The 21,430-nt window shown below is 35.3% G+C and overlaps 1 protein-coding gene across 1 annotated transcript in view; it reads left to right on the forward strand.

The window, feature by feature from the left end:
* The window catches only part of CSMD1 (CUB and Sushi multiple domains 1), a gene marked incomplete at both ends in the record, with an annotated part of 1,257,610 nt that overhangs the window by 779,346 nt on the left and 456,834 nt on the right, over nucleotides 1-21,430 (forward strand). The window contains one exon of the mRNA XM_082305706.1: nucleotides 9,883-9,960. Coding sequence (XP_082161832.1) covers nucleotides 9,883-9,960 — 78 coding nt within the window. The remainder of the gene's footprint in view (nucleotides 1-9,882; nucleotides 9,961-21,430) is intronic.

Genomic DNA, 21,430 nt, shown 5'->3' on the forward strand with positions numbered 1-21,430 from the left:
AGCCAAAACCAGCACAGCAGGGAATACAGAAACAGCAGAGGTTTGGATTAGTGCAGTGAGTTGGTTTAAACTAGAGATCCTATGGAAAATTATGATGCCACTGTGAAAGTCAAGAATTGGGTAGCTGAGAAGCAAAATCTGCAAGGATCCTCCTAGGTTATTGAGTCTGAGGCCTTGTTTTATCAAGGAATTTATTATAGAATTCCCTTCATAACTAAAGTGAATGGTAAGATCGAGAATGGTTGTTTTTTCTTACTCTCATAAATACTAAACTTCTAGAAAGAATTCATGCTACAACAGGCCGTAGCAAAGCAGAAGAAAACCTAGAGATAGTTAATGATCTGTTTACTGGTCCCACATGACTTTTTGAGTGATAAGAAAGAAATGTTTGATCTATAAGCAGAATCCAGAGAGTATACTGATGCTGCCAAACATGGAATTGTAGATAATTTCTTCCAGGGCCAAAAAATGGTAGTACTCCCATAACTGTGTCTTTGGAGGAGAACCTAGAAAGACTGAGGCACTAGGGCAAAGCATAGCAGGGCACTTGATTGGACTCTGCAATCTGAATTAAGAACATACTTTTTTTTCAAAACAAGAGTACTCAACATGAAGAAATCAGAGCAATGAAACCAAAACAAAAGGAAATTGATGAATTCTGCACTGTCCTGAGATAAATTTTCTAATTCCCTTAAAAAATAATGCTATGAATGCTATGGCAAATACTTCACTATTTCTTATTGAACTCTGCAAAATATCTAAAGCTAAATGTCAATCTTCATAGTCGATATCTCTCTTCCACTCTCTCTCAACATACAAAATACTGAAAATATTAAATTTTTTCCTGTACTGTAGCAAAAACAGAGAACTGTTCAAACACATTCCTTATAGTGACACTGGGCTTAAGGCTGGAGAGAAAAGTCCCTGCTTGTGATCACCAGGTACTGGGCAAAATTCTGTTCCTCTTCACCTTCAAATATCTGTACTTGGGAAAAATCTGCAGTGAAAGGCAGCCAAGAGCTGAACTCAGCAGAGCGGCAGCAGAAGCAGCTTGAGGAAGTACCAGCAGATGATGTCAGAATATTTTAGCTTTGAGAGGTAGCCAGTATTCAAGGCCTTGCAGGTTATTTCATGCAAGAAGAAAAACTGGCAATATACTCATGTATTTGGGCAATTGGGTAAAAAAATGTTATGAGCAGAAGACGTACACAAGGACTGTTACAAAGAACGTGCTAGGAACAAACAGCAAGTGTTAGCTTTCTTGTTATGGAATCACATACAGGTATTCTCAAGGTATAACTATATTAGATCTAAATGAGGGTAAATTAGATCAAGCATAATACTATGTTAACTGAACTGTGCTTCTAGTATCTTATCTGGCTTTGATGTGACTTGTGTACTGCACACCATTTACCTGTTTGCACACATGCAGTTAAATGTGGGTGTAATAAATTAATTTCCTATGCTAGAAATCCTAGAAAATGCCACCAAGGTCTTAGCCACTTATTGTTTCTCAGCGAAATGACTTCTGGTTATGGATTACTACTATGAAATATTAGAAAATTGGTTTAAAAAGGATCTTGATAAGCTAACTCTATATCAAAGAGGAGCCAGGTATATTTGACTGTTGTTTTCAGACCTTAATTTAACATGTTCTTTAAAACTTTTAATGGCTAAGATTCCACAGCTTCTCTGGGTAATTTGTTCCAGGGCTTCATCACTCTTACTGTTAAAAAGCTTTTTTCTTGTGTAACCAAAGTCTCCCTTGCTACAGATAAAGACTGTAAGTTCTTGTTGTAGCTCTACTGGAACTGCAGAAGGCAGTTCCCTTTTTATGTTTAAAGTGTATCATAACTCCTCAAAACCCTCTCTAGATTAAATTGTTCCTCAGTTATGCCCTACAAATGGACAATTAGTTGTGCTTCATACCATCTTCACTTTCAGTTCACTTTTCTATGTTTTTCCTCTTAATAATTTCTGTCCAGTCTCCCCTAAGCAAAATTACACAACCAGAGAATAAGACTGCAAATTCTTGGTGCCAAACACTACCTGCTGCCTTGCATTTGTACAGCTTTTGGCTCATTCATGATAAGTCAAGCAGTACTAAAAAGAGACCCCTTTTACTTGAAATTCATAGCCACCCTGAAAGTCTATGACAAATAGATACAGACTTTTCATATTTTAATACAGATAATTTGAAATTCATCTTCAACACAAATTACAAGTTCTCTCCAAAACCTTGCATATCAGATAGGAGGAACCCAATTTAAAACAAAACAAAACAAAATGAAAACTAAAAAAAAAAAACACTTCACAGTGGGAGAACCTCGGTCCTAAAGATGATTGCATCCTACCTTCAAATTTTCTGTGTAATTATTATTAATTATTAGTTAATTACCATCGGAGAAGGAAAGTAAATTCTTCAAGGAAGTCAACAATCTAAGCGAGTTTTACCTTTTTTAGAGAAATTTCTTTGGAAAATTTGAGTTTTTTTTTTTTTTTTGTTCCCTGGTTAGTTTTACATCTGAGTGGTAATTTGTGGATGTGTAGGAAGTACATGTAACTGTTTATTATACTTTTCTTTAAACATTTTTTTTTTGTTTTAGGTGTTTTTTTAATCTTTATTTAGTATTTTCTTTGAGTTAGCACAAGCTTGTACGATGATGGAAGGAAAGACAAACATATTAGAAAGTTTTCCCTTATAGTCCCAGCAGGAAACATTCTCTGAGAAAACTGAAACTCTCTCCTACATCTTAGAGGACACAGAGCTGCCAACACTCTGTAGGGCCTCTCTCAGTGTGTTTTCAAATGTAACTTGAAATAAGAATTGCTTGCTCCATAGAATACAAGAACATAATAACCCACAGTAAGAAGTACTTCATAATATATTAATAGAATTCACAGAAAATTGGATTTCTTCCCTTGAAATTATACTTGAAGAACTCGCATATGTTAAAAAAAAAAAAATTGTTAGCTTGCAAGTTCCTCTTGTTTATAATCAGTGGTTCATTCAAGAGCACCTTCCAGTGTCAGAAAAAAATTGTAAATACATTGAATTTTCTTGAGAATTCTGCAGTGCTTTGTGTAGATTTCAGATAGGTTGTCACTGTTTTCAAAGTGCATGTAGGGTTTGTTTTTTTTAAAAAAAAAGTCTGTTTTATCTTCTTTAAATCAAACAAAAAACCCAGATGAACTATCTTTGCTCCAAAATGTTGTGTAATGCTTAAACCACGTAATCAAATTGACTCGTGAAGTATTAAAATGAAAGAGTCATCAGAGATCAAGATTTAAATTACCAAGTTTACTTTTGGAAAGATATTGATTCTGACAGGGTTAAAAATTTGTATATAGCTGTTTTGGTTAATAGCTGTTAATTGTTCGGGTGGTGCTTCCAGAACTGCTTATATACACAAAGCTTGATTCTCTATTACTTTGTATTTCGTACAGTTATTTGCACCTGTGAAATATACGTATTTAAAAACTATACATGTGCAGAGAATACTTGAAAGACTAAATGCTTCATGCTTGTATTTAATCATGTGTAATTGTTAAAAACACTGTTTAAAACTATCATGAAAAAGCAAACCTTCAGATTTCATTTTCTTGAGCAACTTGGAGCATACCTGAGGTTGGAAGGGCAGTTTTCAAAGAACCATCCTGGGAAACAAAACTGTGGAAAATAAAAATCTTTTTAAAACATTCCTTGTTGTATGAATTATAGGAAATCATCCCTGATGTAATGAACTACTGTGTATAATATGCTTTTACAATAGTAACAGCAGTAGAGCAATTCTTTTGTGAGTTACTCTCTCTTAGAAATGAATGTAAGTAGAATAAAATGGAGAAAATTTTCCTTTTGAATTATAGAGAGGTAGGAATGTAGAGAAAGCATAATATACTGAAGTGCCTCATGGCTCTAGAAAATAAAGCTGGTATTACCAATGACTGTTTTCACCTTCAAAAATAATAAATTCAAGAGTCTTTTAACATTTTTAAGGTGCACTTAAGGTGCATTATTTCTAAAAAGTCACACTAGAAATATGTGACTTTTACAAACATTTTTATGTTTCCAGTTCTCTGAGACAAAGAAGAAGGCAAAGATGACTATGTATATTTAGGTATGATTCAGCCTTCATGAAAATATGCTGATTAACAGATTTTTAAAGTCATAAGACATCACAGTTCATTTTGAACATGAGCAATGCTCCTCTAAATCTTCTCCCTAATGATAAAAGTTCATTGAGTTCTTTAAGTTTCATTGTATTAAAGGACTCACTGAAACAGTATTTAGAAAAAAATGTAATTTTCTCCTCTTTTTGCAGTATTTCTGATATACCATTATATAGCTGATTAAAAAAGGAAAAAAGAAAATTTCATTAAGGCAACTCTTTGCAATTTATTAATTTTAAAAGATCAAATATTCAATGAGTATTCTTTGAGCTAAGAAAACATTATAATGCTTACAATAGGCTATATAGTAATTTAAAAAGAAAAAAAAAAACCAAAATATTAAATCATAGGTGACTTTAGATAACAATAATTTTTCATAATAAATTTGGACTAGGCATATAAACATTGTGTAGAATAGATCTATTCCACCAGATATATACAGGTATAACTGAAATCAGAATCTGACAACCACAATCAAATATCCTGAGTGAGATGCAAATAACTAAAAATGCATTACAAATCTTAGAACAAAGCTATAATCTTACTGAGTGAAAAAAAAAATCTTACACTACTCCTGTTCTAATTAAGTAATCTAACAAAACTAATATGAAATCTAATATTTATATGAATTTGATTTGAATATAAAACAAGTGTCATATAACCCTGATGTTTCAAGGAAGATCTGAAAATCAGAACAGAAGTACCCAGTCTACATGGAACTGGGGGTTGTCTGACTATCCAGGCTGATAGCTTGCAGAAGCATGAAGCTGTGCTGAGCAGTAGTAGTAGTACCATGGCAAGTACATGATGTGTCTTGGAGTATAAAGTCAGCATGAAAGTTCAGCCCCAAGGGTTCTCCAGCTTCAAGACTAGAGGACAATTTCAAACTGTGAGTAATAGTCATGTTCTGTAGGAAGTCCTGAATCTTCTGCCCAGAGAGGTAGTGCTCATCAAGGCCACAAACAGCTATCTTGTCTACAAGAAGAGGATGAGCTTCCAAAAGAAGGTCATCTTCCATGCACTATAGAGGCATATTTACTATGATTATAACAATGTCTAAAGGTATCATAGTACAGGTCATAGTCTGCTAAAGTAATGTGAAGAGGAAGAAGAGCCATTCCTTTGTACCAAAGAGATGAGGTTTACCTGATGAATGAATTTTCACCTCGTTCTTTAACCCACAAAAATAGACTTAGAGAAGTGTAAGAATAGTAATGAACATTCATAAAGAGCGGTATCTAACCCCATGCCTGTCTCCAGCCAGGGCCTGAAGCAGATTGCAGATTTCTTGCATCCACATTTTCCAGTGCCTTTTGGCAAAGAGTTTCACATGCCTACTATTTCTTGTATGAAAAAAACACTTCCTTTTATTAGTTTGAAGCCTTACTCTTGTTAACTTCATTCATTGGCCCTTGTCTTTTCATTACCTAGTCAATGGATCATGAAAGGTCTTTTTGAAGTTCTCCAGACCGCAGTCGGTATATAAAACTTCTTACTGAAATTTACCTGAGCTTAGTTATTTGTGAACATTTTGCCTAAAATCATTGTTTATCTGAACTTTCTCAACAATATTACGTCTTGCTTACCCAAACATGTACAAATGTTTTAAATATTTAATGTTCTGTTTATTTTCATCTCTTCACTTAAGTGAACACAGACAATTTGCCAGTTATACTTTATACTTCAAATGCCTTGGGGCAAGGAAAATGCATAGGAGAATTTACCTTTCTAGGACAACATTTTCAATGGCAGAATGGCAGCAGATCTCGAAAGTATCAAACCACCTTTATTCAGATACAGATATAGATTATTATTATTCTAAAGTAACCTATTAAGATTTTTAAAACATTGTATACTAATTTTTTGGAAGTACTTTTTCACAAACAACAAATCTGAATGCAGTGTATGTCTATTATATATATATACACATATATATATAAACACACAGGAATTTGTCTGACTGAAGGTAATGGTTTTCTAATATCCTCAAAAGACATAGGGGCTGTCCTTCTAATGTCTCATTGCTACTTTTATTTTGTTACCCTCCTGATTGTTACCAACCATTGAAATTTTACTCATTGGTTCATCCTGGGCAACCGGCTCTAGGTGGCCCTGCTTGAGCAAGTGGGTTGGACAAGAGGTCCATTACAACCTCGACCATTCGGTGATTCTGTGACTCTGATCTTTTCTTAAAACTATATTTCTGCTAAATTGTCATAATCTTTTTTGCAAGGTAATTGTGCTTGGGGTAAAATGGATTTTCTTCACACAGGTTCAATTATATTAGAAACTAAGAGCTTCATAGAAATCAGAATAGGTTTGAATGGAGGTTTACAACTTGAAAATTTTACTTTAACTTTCATGATCCATTCAAATAATGCCAGGCATATAGTCTTTTCATGGCTGAGTTTAATTTAGCTATAGCAAAAAGTTAAGGAATACAACCACTGCTTTCCAGTAGGCTGATAAGATTGTTTTGGACTTCCAGTTCTCAGCTCTGCCCTCCTCCTGAATGGGTATCTCATCTCCAAAAGAGTCTTGAAGTTATGATTAACAGAAAAGATGAAGTGAGTTAATTCAGTTAGCTTAACTGAATATTTAAGTGAAGACAGCGGAAAGCTATGCAAATTTAAAAAAAGTAATCACTTAAAAGGTGGAAAGTGCTGTTCATATCTGACATTATTAACATAGACCCATTCCTCTTTTTGTGCTATTAAATGGCAAATCATCTTTGAAATCAGGAAAACCTTGTTAATGAAAGAGCAATCAGGAAGCAGAAAAGAAGCATCTCAGAAAAGGTATTCAAATGGGATTTAAATGGTACAAAAAGTGCAATTTAGATTGTTTCTTTTATGTTACAGAAGAGGTTGAACTGGTTCACTTGAACCACAGAGTTCAGTGGTCTCTATTTCTCTCTCAGAGGTTGAACAGTTTGTATTTTAAAGACTATACTTGCTTAATTCTTTTAAAAAACAGAAGAAAATACTATTCAGGCCACATGAAAAAACTTGCACACGCAAGTATAATAGAGGCAGAAGTTTGGTATTTATATCTCAAACTATCCCATTTAACCTCATGGATCCCTGTGTCTCACAGATATCTACATTTGGCTGTTAAAGTTCTCCAGACATAAAAGCTCATGTCACCTAATGTTACTGTCTAAAATGTAGGAATCTAGCTTGAGCAAGTGGTATATGTCCCTGTTATATTTTATAGAGAGGAAAAGGCATCTCCAGAGGATGATTCATTGTGCCTGTCTTAGAAGGGGATGAATTTCCCCCTTGAGGTATCTATTTCTCTTCATGAAACATACATTTTAGATGACTGATCTTAAGTATTGTGAATCCCCTATCTAATGTTCTTTCAGAGAGATACAGAATGCCTTTTTCTTGACATGTGAAAAATCTCCAAGGATGGAAACGGCAGGACCTCTTTCAATGCTTGACTGTCCTAATAGTGAAAAAGCTTTTCATATATCAAGTCAGAACCTCTCTTGTTTCAATTTATGTCCACTGTATTTCAAACTAAAGCTGATGGGTATCATTTTTCCCCATTGCCAAGAAGCATGCTTCAAGTATGTCTAAGAAATACCTTCAAGAGTGAACTCCCACAAGGAGTTTGAGTGATTGCCACTTTCACCCTAAAATAGGGTCACAGGACAAAGAGGAGGAGGAGAGTATAGTTCTTTTCTCTGTCTGCTGTGTTTTACCACTCATCCAAGAATGTAAGCAATGTGGGTTTTGAATCCTCCAAGAACTGCTCGCATGTTTTACATGACACAGATATTAATAAATTGTGAAATTCATGCTGGTGGAGGGACCACAACTCCAGACAATATCCCAAATCTTCATTGCAAGAGTTGTGCTGTTCATTTCTCATTAAATATGGAATAATTTTAACAGACTGGCTATGTAGCCTAAGAAAACAGAACATAAGGTGGCACTTCTTGGAAATTTTAGTACCTAAGTCTAGAAAGTAATCCTAAGAAAAATATACCCATGAGGTTTACCCTTCCAGAAGCCCTTGGGGATATTAGCCTTGTTGTCTGCATTGATGTCTCTGTATAATGTTTTCCTGTCCTAGAAGAAAAGAAAACACCACACTGCTATCAAATCCATTTCATCCAACGCAGCTACAATTGTGTTTCAATCATCTTTCATCATTTGAACACTTGTTTTCCAAGTTTAGACACAAATGTCTGCACTTGCAACGTACATAGCACAAAAAGTACTTTCTGCAGTGCTTGTGCAATTTCAGCACTTAAGAAAAGCCTGCTTCACTCTGAGGTTGCAAAAGCAGCAAAAGTCCAATATAGAAACAAATACAATGAAATCATGATTTTTAATGTGGTATTTAAAGACATGTTAACTTGCTGTTCCTGCCACTTCACTTCTTAGAAATATTTGCATACAGATCAGTGTATAGTGTAGTAATCATAAAATTTATCCTATACATTGACAAAAACTATAACTGATAATCTGTGGTATTAATTTATATATTTATATAGTAAGACGTACAAATTACTGCCATTTTAAAAATGTTCGAGTTGATTTTTTGTTTCTATCTAGGATAAATGGCTGCATTTTAAGATCATTAACCACTGTAAGCTCTAGAAAAAAAAAGTATTTAATACGAATTGGGAAAGGATTACTGCTTTTTGTAATTTTTTTGTTACTGACATGTATCATGATGTTGTCGTTAGCGTTCTGATACACAAAGTCAGTCACTAGCTATTTTGCTATTGTTGTTGGGTTTTGCACAGTAGTTTTGGATTGTCCAGGCTTGTTTCACAATTATTTTCTATATCTGATTTCATTTTCAGTTGATCAAGTTGTTCCCAAGCCACAGAACTAATGAATTTCCTGTGAATATGTCCTATATTTTTACCCTATTCTCCTACCATTAGTATTAACATTCTATCCCATGTGTTCCTTAATGTATAACTGCATTAGTTTCTTCTCATGTCTCTTCCTACTTTGCTCCTGATCCCTCCTATGGTGCCCTAACTACTTAGTAGGGATAGGCTGGGAGTTTATCAGCCATTCAGCTGGCTAAACAGAGAAAACAGATACTAAACCTCTGATGCATCTGTTCCCTCTCACAAAACTTTGTCCCTTTGAGAGCTCTTACTCTCTTTCTCTTTCTAATTCAGTTGAAATTGCCATGTAGATTCAAAAGGGGTTAGGTGAGCCAAAGGATGTAACATACTGTGATCCTATAACCTTAATCTCCTTAGGAAACTGAACTAAAAACATGTTTGCTACTAAAGAGTGAATTAAATAAGAGCAGATATGAATATTGCATTTAAAGCTTGTGGTCCTCAGATATGTATATATAATGTACTGTACATTTTATGTAACAAATTAGTTTTAAAAATATTTAAGATTTTGCCATATGCAGTGGCAAACATAGGAAACCCATACATGTGATTAGGACAGGTTTTTCTTTTCTTTGACCCTAAGAAAACTTGAATTCAAAATATTGCAAATCCTGATAATGCCAGTTTAAAAAGGATATCTTCTGAAACATGATAAATGGTTGTATTTTTTGTAAAAATGTATTTGGATTATCACAGAAACTGCAGTTATTTCAATCTGCTTGTAGGATTCCTGTGTAGCTTTGTATTATTGTAATGCATGATTTGGCTGCTATATGTCCTTTCTACAAGGTTTAATAATGAATTTTCTTCTTTTTGTTTCTTTGTTTTCTCAGTGAAAAAAGCAATTGAACTGAAATCAAGGGGAGTCAAGATGTTGCCCAGCAAAGACAGTAACCACAAAAATTCTGTCTGTAAGTTGTTTATAACATTATCTTTAGTGACTGCATATATCTTCTGGAGTCCTATTAAATATACAAATCAAAGAGAGAAGTGTTGGGAAGCTATGGTCATAAAATGGTTATTATGCTTTCTATTGTCACTGAATTAGAACTGCTGTAATTCCCAGCTTCGCAAGAAGATGGAGATCACAGCATCACCTTCCCTTCATTGAATGCTTAGTGCACTCTGGAATGACATCTGTTTAGTCCCTCTACACCTTTTCCCCCACATATAGTGTAAGGGTAAAATCAAGATGTTATCTATGGGACTATGAGGCTGTTATTTTTTTTGAGCATCACTTTCTCTGAACAACTGGCAATCTGAGAAGTATCCTGAGAGCTCTTTCTCTATTAATCAGGCCAGTCTTGAACCAAGAAAAATAAGATAATTTTATATTTTGGAAAGCAGAGTCCCTTAGCCCAAAAAAACCCAGAGGGTAAGCCAGTGTTCACCCACAATTCATTAAAAGTGCTTGTGTAATGACTAAGATGTATTTGAATAAATTAATTCTCCATGTAGTAACACTGAACCCAATGGAGTGAAACCCAGGCTATGTTTGCCTCATTGTGTGCTATTCTGCAAGTACAGAGAGAATGAGTGTCTTGAAGGCTAATGTCTAGGGGATATGATTTGGTCTCTGTGTTTCTGCAGTGCATTGTTTAATGCAAAGTGAATGTTTTGGTATGCTCACTGGAACAAAAGAGGCATGATAATTTTCTGCTTTAAGTATTGCACATTGATGATGTGGCACTCAAAAGGAACTTTTTATGCAAGATGTAGCAGAAAAAGTTGATCCATCTCTTTAGTGTTTGTATCTGAATGGGTGATTATTTCATTATTTATAAGTTACTTCTGGGAGCTGCTTACACTCTCAGAGCACATGCTGTCAGACACCACATTTAATTACAGAAAGTGGAAGTAAGACAGGCTATGGAAAAGATTATTATAAGGCAGTCTGCTGTTTACTTCAAATGTAATGTCTTTTGTCTTTTTTTTTTTCTTTGTGTTTTGACTTGTGAGGCTTTATTATCATGTCTGACTTTTCAACATAAATTTAAGAAGTGCATTATTATTATTACCATTAGTTTCACATATATGAAGCTTATAAAAATGATAAGATTAAAATAAAAACAGTTGGATTCAAATGCATCTTGCTGCTCTTTCTGATGTAACCCTTTAGTATTTAACCATTTTTCTTGCTAGTAATCATGTAGATGCAAAAAGTAATTAGGAATTCAACTTCAGAAGACTAATAAGAATGGCTATTACAATTTGATGCCAATTAGCAAATCTCTAAAAAGGTAAAGACTTACACCTATCCCCATTTTTGTATCTTAGATCTTTTTAACATTCTCTCTCTATAAAGCAGAAAGCTTACTTTTGCTTTTTTGTTTATGGGGGGTAGATGGAATGTGAATACTGGCATGGCAAATGCTGTGAGTGCATGCCCTGTGAACCCCAAGATCTGCAGGTTTCCCACAGCTCTTCCTCCCAAGCACAACCTGAGAGCAGCTGCAGAAAGCATTTCACAGTGGCACAACTCTGTTAGGATTTAGGCAGAAAATGTTACCAATGTACTGGTAATTCCTTGTGGAATGCAAAACAGTATTTCAGTCGTGTACAGTCATAGCTCACTCCTCTCCTCCTGGACCTGCCTGGATGCTTTCTTTCAACTGCTCTGCCATCCTTTATAAAGAGTCAGGTAGCAAAGCATGGCTTTGGGATATAGGTGCTTTGGTAGATTTACTATGGGAAAAAAAATCATTATATATTGTGTCACTCCCCAGGGAAAGAAGAGGTTTTTGCTTTTTTTTCTTCTTCGGTACACCTGAAGGAACCATATCAAGTTCGCTGGTTGCCAGAGTACTCCTGCCAGCGAGTACCCTTTAGCAGGGGGCCAGATGCAGTTGAATCATGATTAATTTATGCAAGGAAATGGGAAAAGGACGGGGAAGATAATTGAACTAAAATATGGTCCTGGTTCATCCAAAGTGTGAGCTGGCCTACAGGGGGCTTAAGTAATGCACTTGACATTACTGGGAGAAAGTAAATGGACAGGCAGTTCTGATGGTTCCTTTTTCACAGTTGGTCCTCATTAGTGCTTGAGCTGCCACAAACGCTGGCCAAATCCAATGCTAAGCATATTTCCCCTTGGTCATCTGAAGCTGATCTCTCAGAGGAGCAAGGAGAGTTTTAGTTTATGAATCTGCTTAGGGGAAGCAAATCCAATTACATCTGGTTTGGTGTCCATCTGTTTAGTTGCAGGCTCAGTCTACTCACTTTTGTTCCCTTACTTAGTCATTCTGATACATATGGCATATTTCCAAAGGAAGTTACTTGATCCATCTTGCTATCGTCATTCACTCTCATTCTAACATGGAATAAGCCCACAGAGTCTGTGTCCCTAATGGCTGTGGCGTTTTTCTAAAACTACTATGACTATAGTTTGCATTGTAACTGATGAGATAGAAATATAATTTTGATTGCTGGCTCTTGTTTGAATATGTTTTCATGGCAATATTCCTACCCAGCAACTCTGTCAGAGAATGATTATTACCTCTAAACAACTGGCCATTACCTCTACAGTAGAGAGATTGTACAAGGAGCATCCTGTACATCCAAGAGAATGAGAACCCTAATGAAGTGGCCCATGAGGACAGACCATCATTAGGCAGCCACAGTCCTTATAAAAGGCTCATTTTCTAGGCAAGTAGGAGATCCCTGTAGTTTATCTTTTCAAGTCTAGCCTCTGATACGTACCAGGCAGTTACTGCTGGTCATTCCACGTGCAAAGGATAACAAGGAAATATAGGTCTTGATCTCTTCAGGACACCAGCTTACAGGATATTGGGAAGGCAGGGCCGTAACTGCAGACTTGCTACTCAGCACCTCTGTGAATCTTTGGCCCCTGTGTGGCCTGCAGCGGCCCAGGGGCAGAGCAGGGTTGGGAGAACAGACAGCTCTAGCAGCCCCTAATGCCCCCAGCCCAAGTGCTGCAGTCGCAGGGCAGCCTCTCACTTTCAGGCCTCCTCACCAGGAGGAGGACAGAACACAGGAATGCAGCAAGCTCACAGTAAATGCCAAGGAAGTTCAGTGAGGTGAGAACCATCATATAAGGTGAAAAACGGAAATGCTTATAAGGTTTATGTGGTGCATGCAAATCTGCCAGTGCAATCACACTAGGAGAGGAAGGCAGCACCAAGAATGAAGTGTCTGGGAGAGCTGATTTCCAGAGTTTGCTCATGTAAAAATGAGTGTGGATAGTGGCTCAAGTCACACAACACAGCAAACTGCAGAGAAAGTCCACATTCTGGAATAGCAACAAATATTAACAGACGAAATCTGAGTGATTCTTTAAAAAATGTGTCATTCATATTGCAATGTGTTGACAGTTCATAGTAATTACTGAATATTGAGTGACTTAACCTTTGCAAAAAGTGTTTAGTGTGTGAACTACCATGTTTTACAAAGTGAGAGATCTGTAGGTATTCACTGAGTAAAAGTCTCTTATACGTCACAAAAGCAATTTCAGGCTTTTGTAGTATTATTTGAAAACGTATTTCAGAATATCAGAAAAACACATGTTAAATGGTTTGAAGAGCATGATATTAGCATGAGTAAGATTAATACATCCTCTGAAAGCTTTGCCATAGAGTTTATCCAAACAGTTCTTCACCTTGATAAAAAGAGCTATTTTTAGACAATCATTTTTGCCATGTAGAGCCAAAAAACAAATGAGTTTACAGACTAAGTATTGATTGGTTGCAGCACATTAAGGTGAATTAATGGCACATACAGTTGAAACGATAGTGATTAATACCAAAACAGGATTATATTGCTAATTCTGTGTAAGAAAGAATGAATGACAGCAGTCAGTATTTATTTTGTTATTGGGTAACTGACAAAAATGGCTTAGTACATTGTAATGTAAAGTTAAAAATATGTTCATGGCAAAATTTGAGGATGGAATTTTGTTGCTTGCCAATATATTCCTTGCATTTTAAATAAATTGGCAATTTCATCTTCTTGATATTTGGCTACTAATAAATTTACTTTGATGATAGAAGCAAAATGATGACTAGTGAAAGTTTTGCTCTTCAGTTAATCAAAGAGTATTTACCTAAGAAGGGCAATTTTGGACTAAATAGTTGCACTTAATAGCACAATTTTCTGACTGGTTTGTTCATATTCCTTAGTAAAGATCAATTTATTTAGGAACTTTTATATTTTGAAAAGATCAATACTTAGAAATCAATTGCAAACCAATATGCAATCAACTTAATAAAGTGATACAACGACCACTGAAGGTCATCTCAAGTTACAGTTATAAAAGGTAAAACCATTTCTAATTACCACCTTTTTGTAAGGAAATTTATAGCTTGTCATGATATAAATATCAATTTCTTATAATTACATTTAAATTATCTATCTTCTTCATTGTTTCCCAAAATTTATTTTATTAATTAATTTTTAGGATATTTTTCCCAAATTATTTTAGGAAGAATGAAAAACTGTATAACAATTCTATATTATTCTTTTTTAAATGCATATGTAATGGAAAAATTTCCACCCAAAGTTCTAAACTTTTTTTGTGTTTGTATTGTATTGAATCTTCACAGGTAAACCCCATTTCTTGTTGAATTTGAATTTTCACAGGCTATCACGTGCTGTGTCAGGGTCGAATCATAATCAAGAAATACTGTTAAATATTCATTGTTCTGACAGTTTTCAGTCTCCAGTTTAAAGCAAACAAACAAATAAAACACTAAAGCTATCTCACTCTCTGAAGTTATACTCTAAGCTTATATAAGTTTAAACTAATCGAATATAGCATCTAATGCTTTATCCTTAATTAGTTTAAGAGACTTTTCACTGGTGATGGGATTGATCACCAATAAACACAATGTAAAATAAACCACCCAAGTAATTATAGACGGTTGTGTCTCAAAAGATCCTATGCTTTGGATCTTGTGTGCTTAAGAGCTCTCAATATGCAGTGTGTTTTTCATTGTGAATATTTTAAACATTACATGAAACTGTATTAAAAAAAAAGATATTACGTAAGTATGAACACTAAGATAAAATACAGTGACCTTAGAAATTAAAAAAAAATATTATCCTGCTGGCAAGTAGATTTTGTCTGCTGAAATTCCTCAGTCCTGTGCCCCTTCAAATAAGCACAAATTTAAAAGCACTGGAGAAATAAATGTAACATAAATCTGTCTCCTTGATTGGTCTCACTGTCAGCCTAAACAAGTAAAGGAAATATTGAAATGTTGGCAGCTTTCAGGCTTGCTTTTATTCTGGGGCATGCAGTAGTGTTTGTAAGTTTTTTGAACAAGACTTTGGGGGGGTGTTTGCCCTGTTCTGACATGTGGATGATCAGTTTGCCGTTGCTTCCAAAAAAAAAGCAAAGGAACAAGAAAAGAAGGACAACATATAAAGATACCTACTTTATGAATTTTTTGGGAGGAAAATACACCAGCATTGCATTTTATAATATTATCGGCTTTGTGTCCTTTAAAAAGAGAAATTTCTAATTGCAGATCTTAGGATTTTCTTTTACAAATACCACTGTCTCTTAAAAACTTCTGTTTCCTGGGCTTTTAATAAAGCATTGCCATACAAGGGTGAAAAGTGACAGGATTCATCTGTAGCTCTTTTCTGACCTTTGTTGAGCATCATCTTCTGTGTTTAGTGGCAGATATACCACTTCTCTTATAAGGAAAACAGAGACCTTTGCCTAAAACTTCTTCACCAAGAAAAGGATTTGTAATACCTATGTTTAAGATTGAGGTTCCTCAGAGGAAGCCAAACCAGAGGACTGTTGTGTGCTAGGATCAGTATGGAGGCACCTCTTTCCCATTAGTTTCTATAGGAATTCTCTCTGAAGATCTTGGTGTTCTCGATGAAAGTTACTCTGTGCTTTTGCGTTGTATTGTATTACATTAATTTACAGGCACTGCAAGGAATCTCATTTGCAAGCGCCCAATCGGAAACTTCCTAAATGCCTGCACAGTATCATAAACTCTCCAGCCTTTTCAATCATGAAAGCTATTTTTCATTCTTTCAAATCCCACAGCTTAAAAAGGAAAGCATTTTTCAAGTTTGTGTTTATATTTCACATCTCTGCAAATGAGAGAAAGGATCATTTATAACTTACTGATGAATTAATTATAAGGTTAGGAAACACAAGGCTTAAGTAACTAAAATTTTGTGGGCCTAGGATGTCTGCAAATAGTCAATTTTATTCCAAAAATTCCTTTTTACAGAAATACTGAGCATATGTTAAATGTTCAGTTAACAATAAAGAAAAAAGAGGGAAGTAATACTTAAAACACTGGCACTTTTATACAATAGGTTAAGGGACAGATCCTGGAATCTTTAATATTAAAAGTATCCTTGTTATATATGTACATGTACACATACATATATATATATACACACACATAGAATTGTAGATAAATACATAACACATAGTATTCCATTACACCATTTACCATATGTCTAATAAGAGATTAATGACTCTATTTCCCCTTTTACTGAGTATTATAGGATTAAATTGGGCAGTAGGAAAAAATAACTGCAGCATTAACCTCTAACAGTTTTATAAAGCTTTAATAAAACAGGAGGGATAATTACCCTGATATACTTTGTTCTATCATAGAATGTAATAATACAGAGTTGCCCAAGTGTTAAAGAATTTAGGCTCTTCAGAGAAGATGAGTGTCCCTATGCAATGAAATTCTGCAGTGCTATTTTACTAGATTGTATAAATTGCTTCATAAATCAGGTTAGTAAATTATACTTGGTGTTGCTAAATAAGCCTTCACCACGGCAGGAGTTTAAATATCTTTTAAAATACTATGCAAAAATCTTGCTGTGAATAGAACTACTGCCTAAATATATTTGTAAAGAAAAGCATCACTTGTAGCTACAAGCAAAACAAGGTGCTTCATCAATTATTTAATACATCATTTGCATATATAATTTGTAAAATAACCAGAAGAAAGCATCCATTAAAATATGTAAAACAAGATGTAATCTGATTGAATTATGGATGGTTAAAATGAATTGTTATCCAGCTAGGAAGCTGAAACTGCCATTAAATAATTTTCATATACAATTATAGAACATCACTGATTATCCAAAGTGCGTGTTCATACTGTAGGCTAAATTGACATTGAATTCGGTTATTTTCAAAGTCAAGACTTAAGAATAAGCAACCTGCTTTTAGCAATTACAATTCTGTATAAATTAACTATTTGTATGAAATTTAAATATAAACCTTAATACTTTTATATAGCTTCGTTGGCTTAACTCCCATGCACAGCTCTGTTAAAAATATAAATGTGGGCAGTAAATAGGTTGGCAAAATGAAGTCTCTCTAGATTCAAATAGTGTATGCAAATTATGAAGGCATTCAGAACTTGTGGGTGGGTGAATTCAGACTTCTGGAACATAAAAAACGTTAAAACAATTTTAATTAAAAAAAGAAGGATGACACTGGTCTATGCAGTGAAGGTGTGCTGCAGAATATAGATACCCTCATTATCAAGTCCTTTGGGAGAGTCAGAGACTCCCCACCTCCTGCAAGGATGTTTCCACTTTCCACAGAGGTGAATATTGCAGTTTTAAAAGTTTAACACTAGCTGCATAGTTCACACATGTTGAGTATCTGTTCAGATCCTGCTTTTCTAAATCCAGGTTGCGGGAGAATATCTTCAGAATTTGATGGAAGGTCTTGGACTATTTTCCTTCTTCAGAATTTGTTCTTCACATTGTGAAACACTTTGGAAAATAATTTCACCTGGGTTGGCATAGCATCTCACTGTCAGTTGTTAGCCTGTCACACTAGAATGTATCTATTCTTGCAGCTCTTCTGAGCAGAACTGCAAAATGCCAGTGTCAGATATGTTTGGAACAGGGGAGTTTTGTTAGGTGACAGCTAATTTATCAGCTTCAGACAAGTTTGAGTCTACCACTCTTTCTTCACTTGTAAAATGGGAAGTAAAAAATTTACACAACACTTGAACAATGTATCAATTTCCTCAATATTGTGCATTGAAGAGCTTGAAATATTTTTGGAATGGGACCAAAAAACCCAAGAAGGAACTAAAATGGAAATAAATACATTGGGTTACATTTGGAAGGAAAGGATTAATTGCTGATTTAGGGGGAGGGGATTATTCAACATGATGTGTCCTTCCACTGAAATTAATAGAACAGGTTCTTTAAAAAACAAAAAAAATGGTTACCCAACTACATAATTTAAAAAATATAAACAGAAAGAACAATCCAGAAAAATCCCAAAATACCTGGCTACATTTTCTGTTATATGTCAGCATACTTGAAAAAGAAGGGACTGTAACTGTGGTACTCTGGCTTGTATGTGTGCTTCTATCATACAAGCCATCTGAACTCAGGTAAGAGTGACAACATCACTTTGTCGTATATCAAAGTAATATAAGTTTTAATATGCATGATGGTGATCAAAAATGTTTAGTTCTAAAAAGTTTTAATCTAACAGGAAATAATTATATCTCAAAGCCCATATTGTTCTGCTAATGCAACTATTTTTGGTTTCTGTCACCTCACTGTCACAATATTTTCTGCTTTAGGCTCCTAACATGAAAGAAGTTCTCCTGCATAAGCAAAAGAGATGTGTGAAAAATGCATGCATATCTTCCCTAGTTTAATGCTTTTGAACTGAACTCTGATGCTCAATGTCTCTGCTAGAGGAGCTATAAAGTCAGTGAATTATCAAATTAAGAAGAGCAAAACAGTATGGTTTCTCTAAGCCGACATTTCATGTCACTTATATTATTTTATTCAGGATGCTAATTTTTATTGCCATATCAGCTTTTCCTTCGTTTTTGGAGTCACATGGAAAACCTGTTTTGTACTGAGAAGTCATGTTTCTTTCTCAATTCTATCAGGTCTTGTTTTCATAAGTCTGAAAATGCATCTGCAGTACAGAATAGCAGAGGCTAAAATAAACTCCTTTGTCATAAATGACAAGCATTTATGTTAAGATTAAAAATATAGCATGAAGCAACACCACCTGCTTGGATATTACTCTATTGTATCTATGGAATAGATAAAATAAATTGAATCCACATTTTAGCGTACGAAAGTTCAAAAGCACTTAAGCACTTAAAATACATGTTTTGTATTCTTTTCTTTGTTGTTTTTCAGTTAAATTAATCATAGTCATTTCTGGTCTAGTCCTGAAGCAGAAGTGCTAATGTGTAAGATGGGTTTTCTCATGACAGAAGATAAGACTTTTTGGAGAGCCAGAGCTTGTATCCCACATCACTTGTTATAAAAACAGAACATGCCCTGAATTTCAGTCAATTTTGCTACAAAATCATTTTTCTGTTTTTCAGTGTTTCAGTTCTTATTCTCCCATTGCTCCTTGTCTTATTATATGTATTGCATCTTAATTTTGTTCAGAGCAGCCCATATGGTGCTGTGTTTCAGATTTGTGACCAAAAGAATGTTGATAACACACTAAATTTGTAACTATTGCTGAGCAGTGCTTACACGGTGTCCAGGCTTTTTCTTTTTCTCGTTGTGCCCCCCACAGTGAATAGGCTGGGGGTAGGCAAGAGTTTGGGAGGGGACACAGCTGGGACAGCTGACCCAAATTGACCAAAGGGGTGTTCCATGCCGTATAACATCAGGTTTGGCAATGAAAACTATGGGTAGTCTTTCCAAGATAGCCATTACTAGGAGGCTGGCTGGGCATTGGTCTGCTGGAGGGAGGTAGTGAATGATGCCTTTGCAACACTTGTTTTTTTTTTTTTTTCACCCTCTTTTTCTTTTTCCCCCTTTCACCTGTTAAACTGTCTTTTTCCCAACCCACAAGTCTTTTACTAATTTTTGCTCTTCCAATACTCTCCCCTACCCCACTGGGGAGGGGGTGAAGTGAGTGAGGGCCTGGTGGGTGCTTAGTTGCTGGTAAGGGTCAACCCACCACAGTGTAGAAACATTTCACTAACCATAACGTAGTTCCTTTACAAAATTAGTCTCTTCTGAATCTCTTTGCTCCTTCCATGCTGTAGGCCTGTCATCATGTCATATTTTTCCCCCTTTATGTCTTTACACAGTCATTTCTCAGTCCCAGACTCTGCCCATAGAGCTTCAGTCTCCCTCCATTTCCTTATTCCTTCATTCCTCTCTCCCCTCATTTGTCTCCCCAGCTCTTGTTTATGATTATCGACCTGTCTGCATGCTGTTTGCCATTCTTCTTCCTAGCTATCTCAGTATCTTTCTTTTCCATACCAATTTTTTTCTCTCTTGTCAAACTCTGCTAGTACTTTCAAACTTTCTGACAGCTGCCTTTAAATCCAGCTCTTGTTCCCTCTGTATTTGAATCAGGCAACTGGCTTTCCCTCTCAGGAATGCCTGGTAGAAGAAGAGTAGGTGGTTGTACAGGAAAGACCAGCTCTCAGTTCAGCACCCAGAACTGAATGTTCGATGGTCTCTGGAAGTGGAGAGTACTACAGGGGTAGCACACTTCGAAGTCTTTTAGGTTGTGTTAAATTTGACATTCATTTGGGATGTACTTGCTAAAACCTCTTTCTGTCAATCACCTTGAATTATTGTTTCCCAAAGGCTTTCCATTCGGCCATTTTTAGTAGATGTTGGAAGAGCAAAATGCACATCCTTGACACAAAGGTCACTTCAGCAACAAATACAAGTTTTGAAGTATGGCAGTGCTAATATATTCCATGGAAAAGGTCATCTTCATTTTTTTAGTGTGGACAACTGGATTTTTCTCCTGGCTCTTTCAAAAGTGAATGAGATGAATAAACAATAATAATTTCAATTTAATAATATTTAAACAAGACTAAATAAGTCCAAGGTGGACACCTGAAAAAGAAAATTTAGGCGCCAACACCCTCTGTTTGATAAAGGTACATAAAAGTGAAAGAAGAATTTTTAAAAAGACATTGCTGAGCAACTTTAAAACAATTGAAACCATCAGCCCTGCCTATAATAATTATCTGTTCTTTGTTCCTGTTTTGCCATCCACTTAAGTCCCTTCCCTAAAATGTATAATTAGACATTACTACTTCAGGCTTTAGAGAAGTATTATACAACCTCACTGATGAACTGCTGAAATATTCAGAATAAGTGTCACAGACATTTATCAACTAAAGGCATGGGAACTCAAAATTCACTTTTTGGGGAAACTGATAAAGCATATATAGAGAACAGAAGGAATAAAGCAAAGACTGTATATTTTCTTGGATGGTTTTCATTAAAATATATAAAAAAAAAAAGGAAAGTAAAGAAGTATGAACTAACAGTGTATCAGCACAGGGTAGTTTAATGCAGTCAGAAGTCTGGGAAGTTCACTGGATTTCCAAAGATCCTCAGTGGTGGTTCGTACTGAAATCCCTATGGGCTGTCCACTTTGGCTGGCTCCTTCCA

The sequence above is a fragment of the Platalea leucorodia genome (assembly GCF_965183815.1).
Source record: "Platalea leucorodia genome assembly, chromosome: 3".
In the NCBI taxonomy this organism is placed as follows: domain Eukaryota; kingdom Metazoa; phylum Chordata; class Aves; order Pelecaniformes; family Threskiornithidae; genus Platalea; species Platalea leucorodia.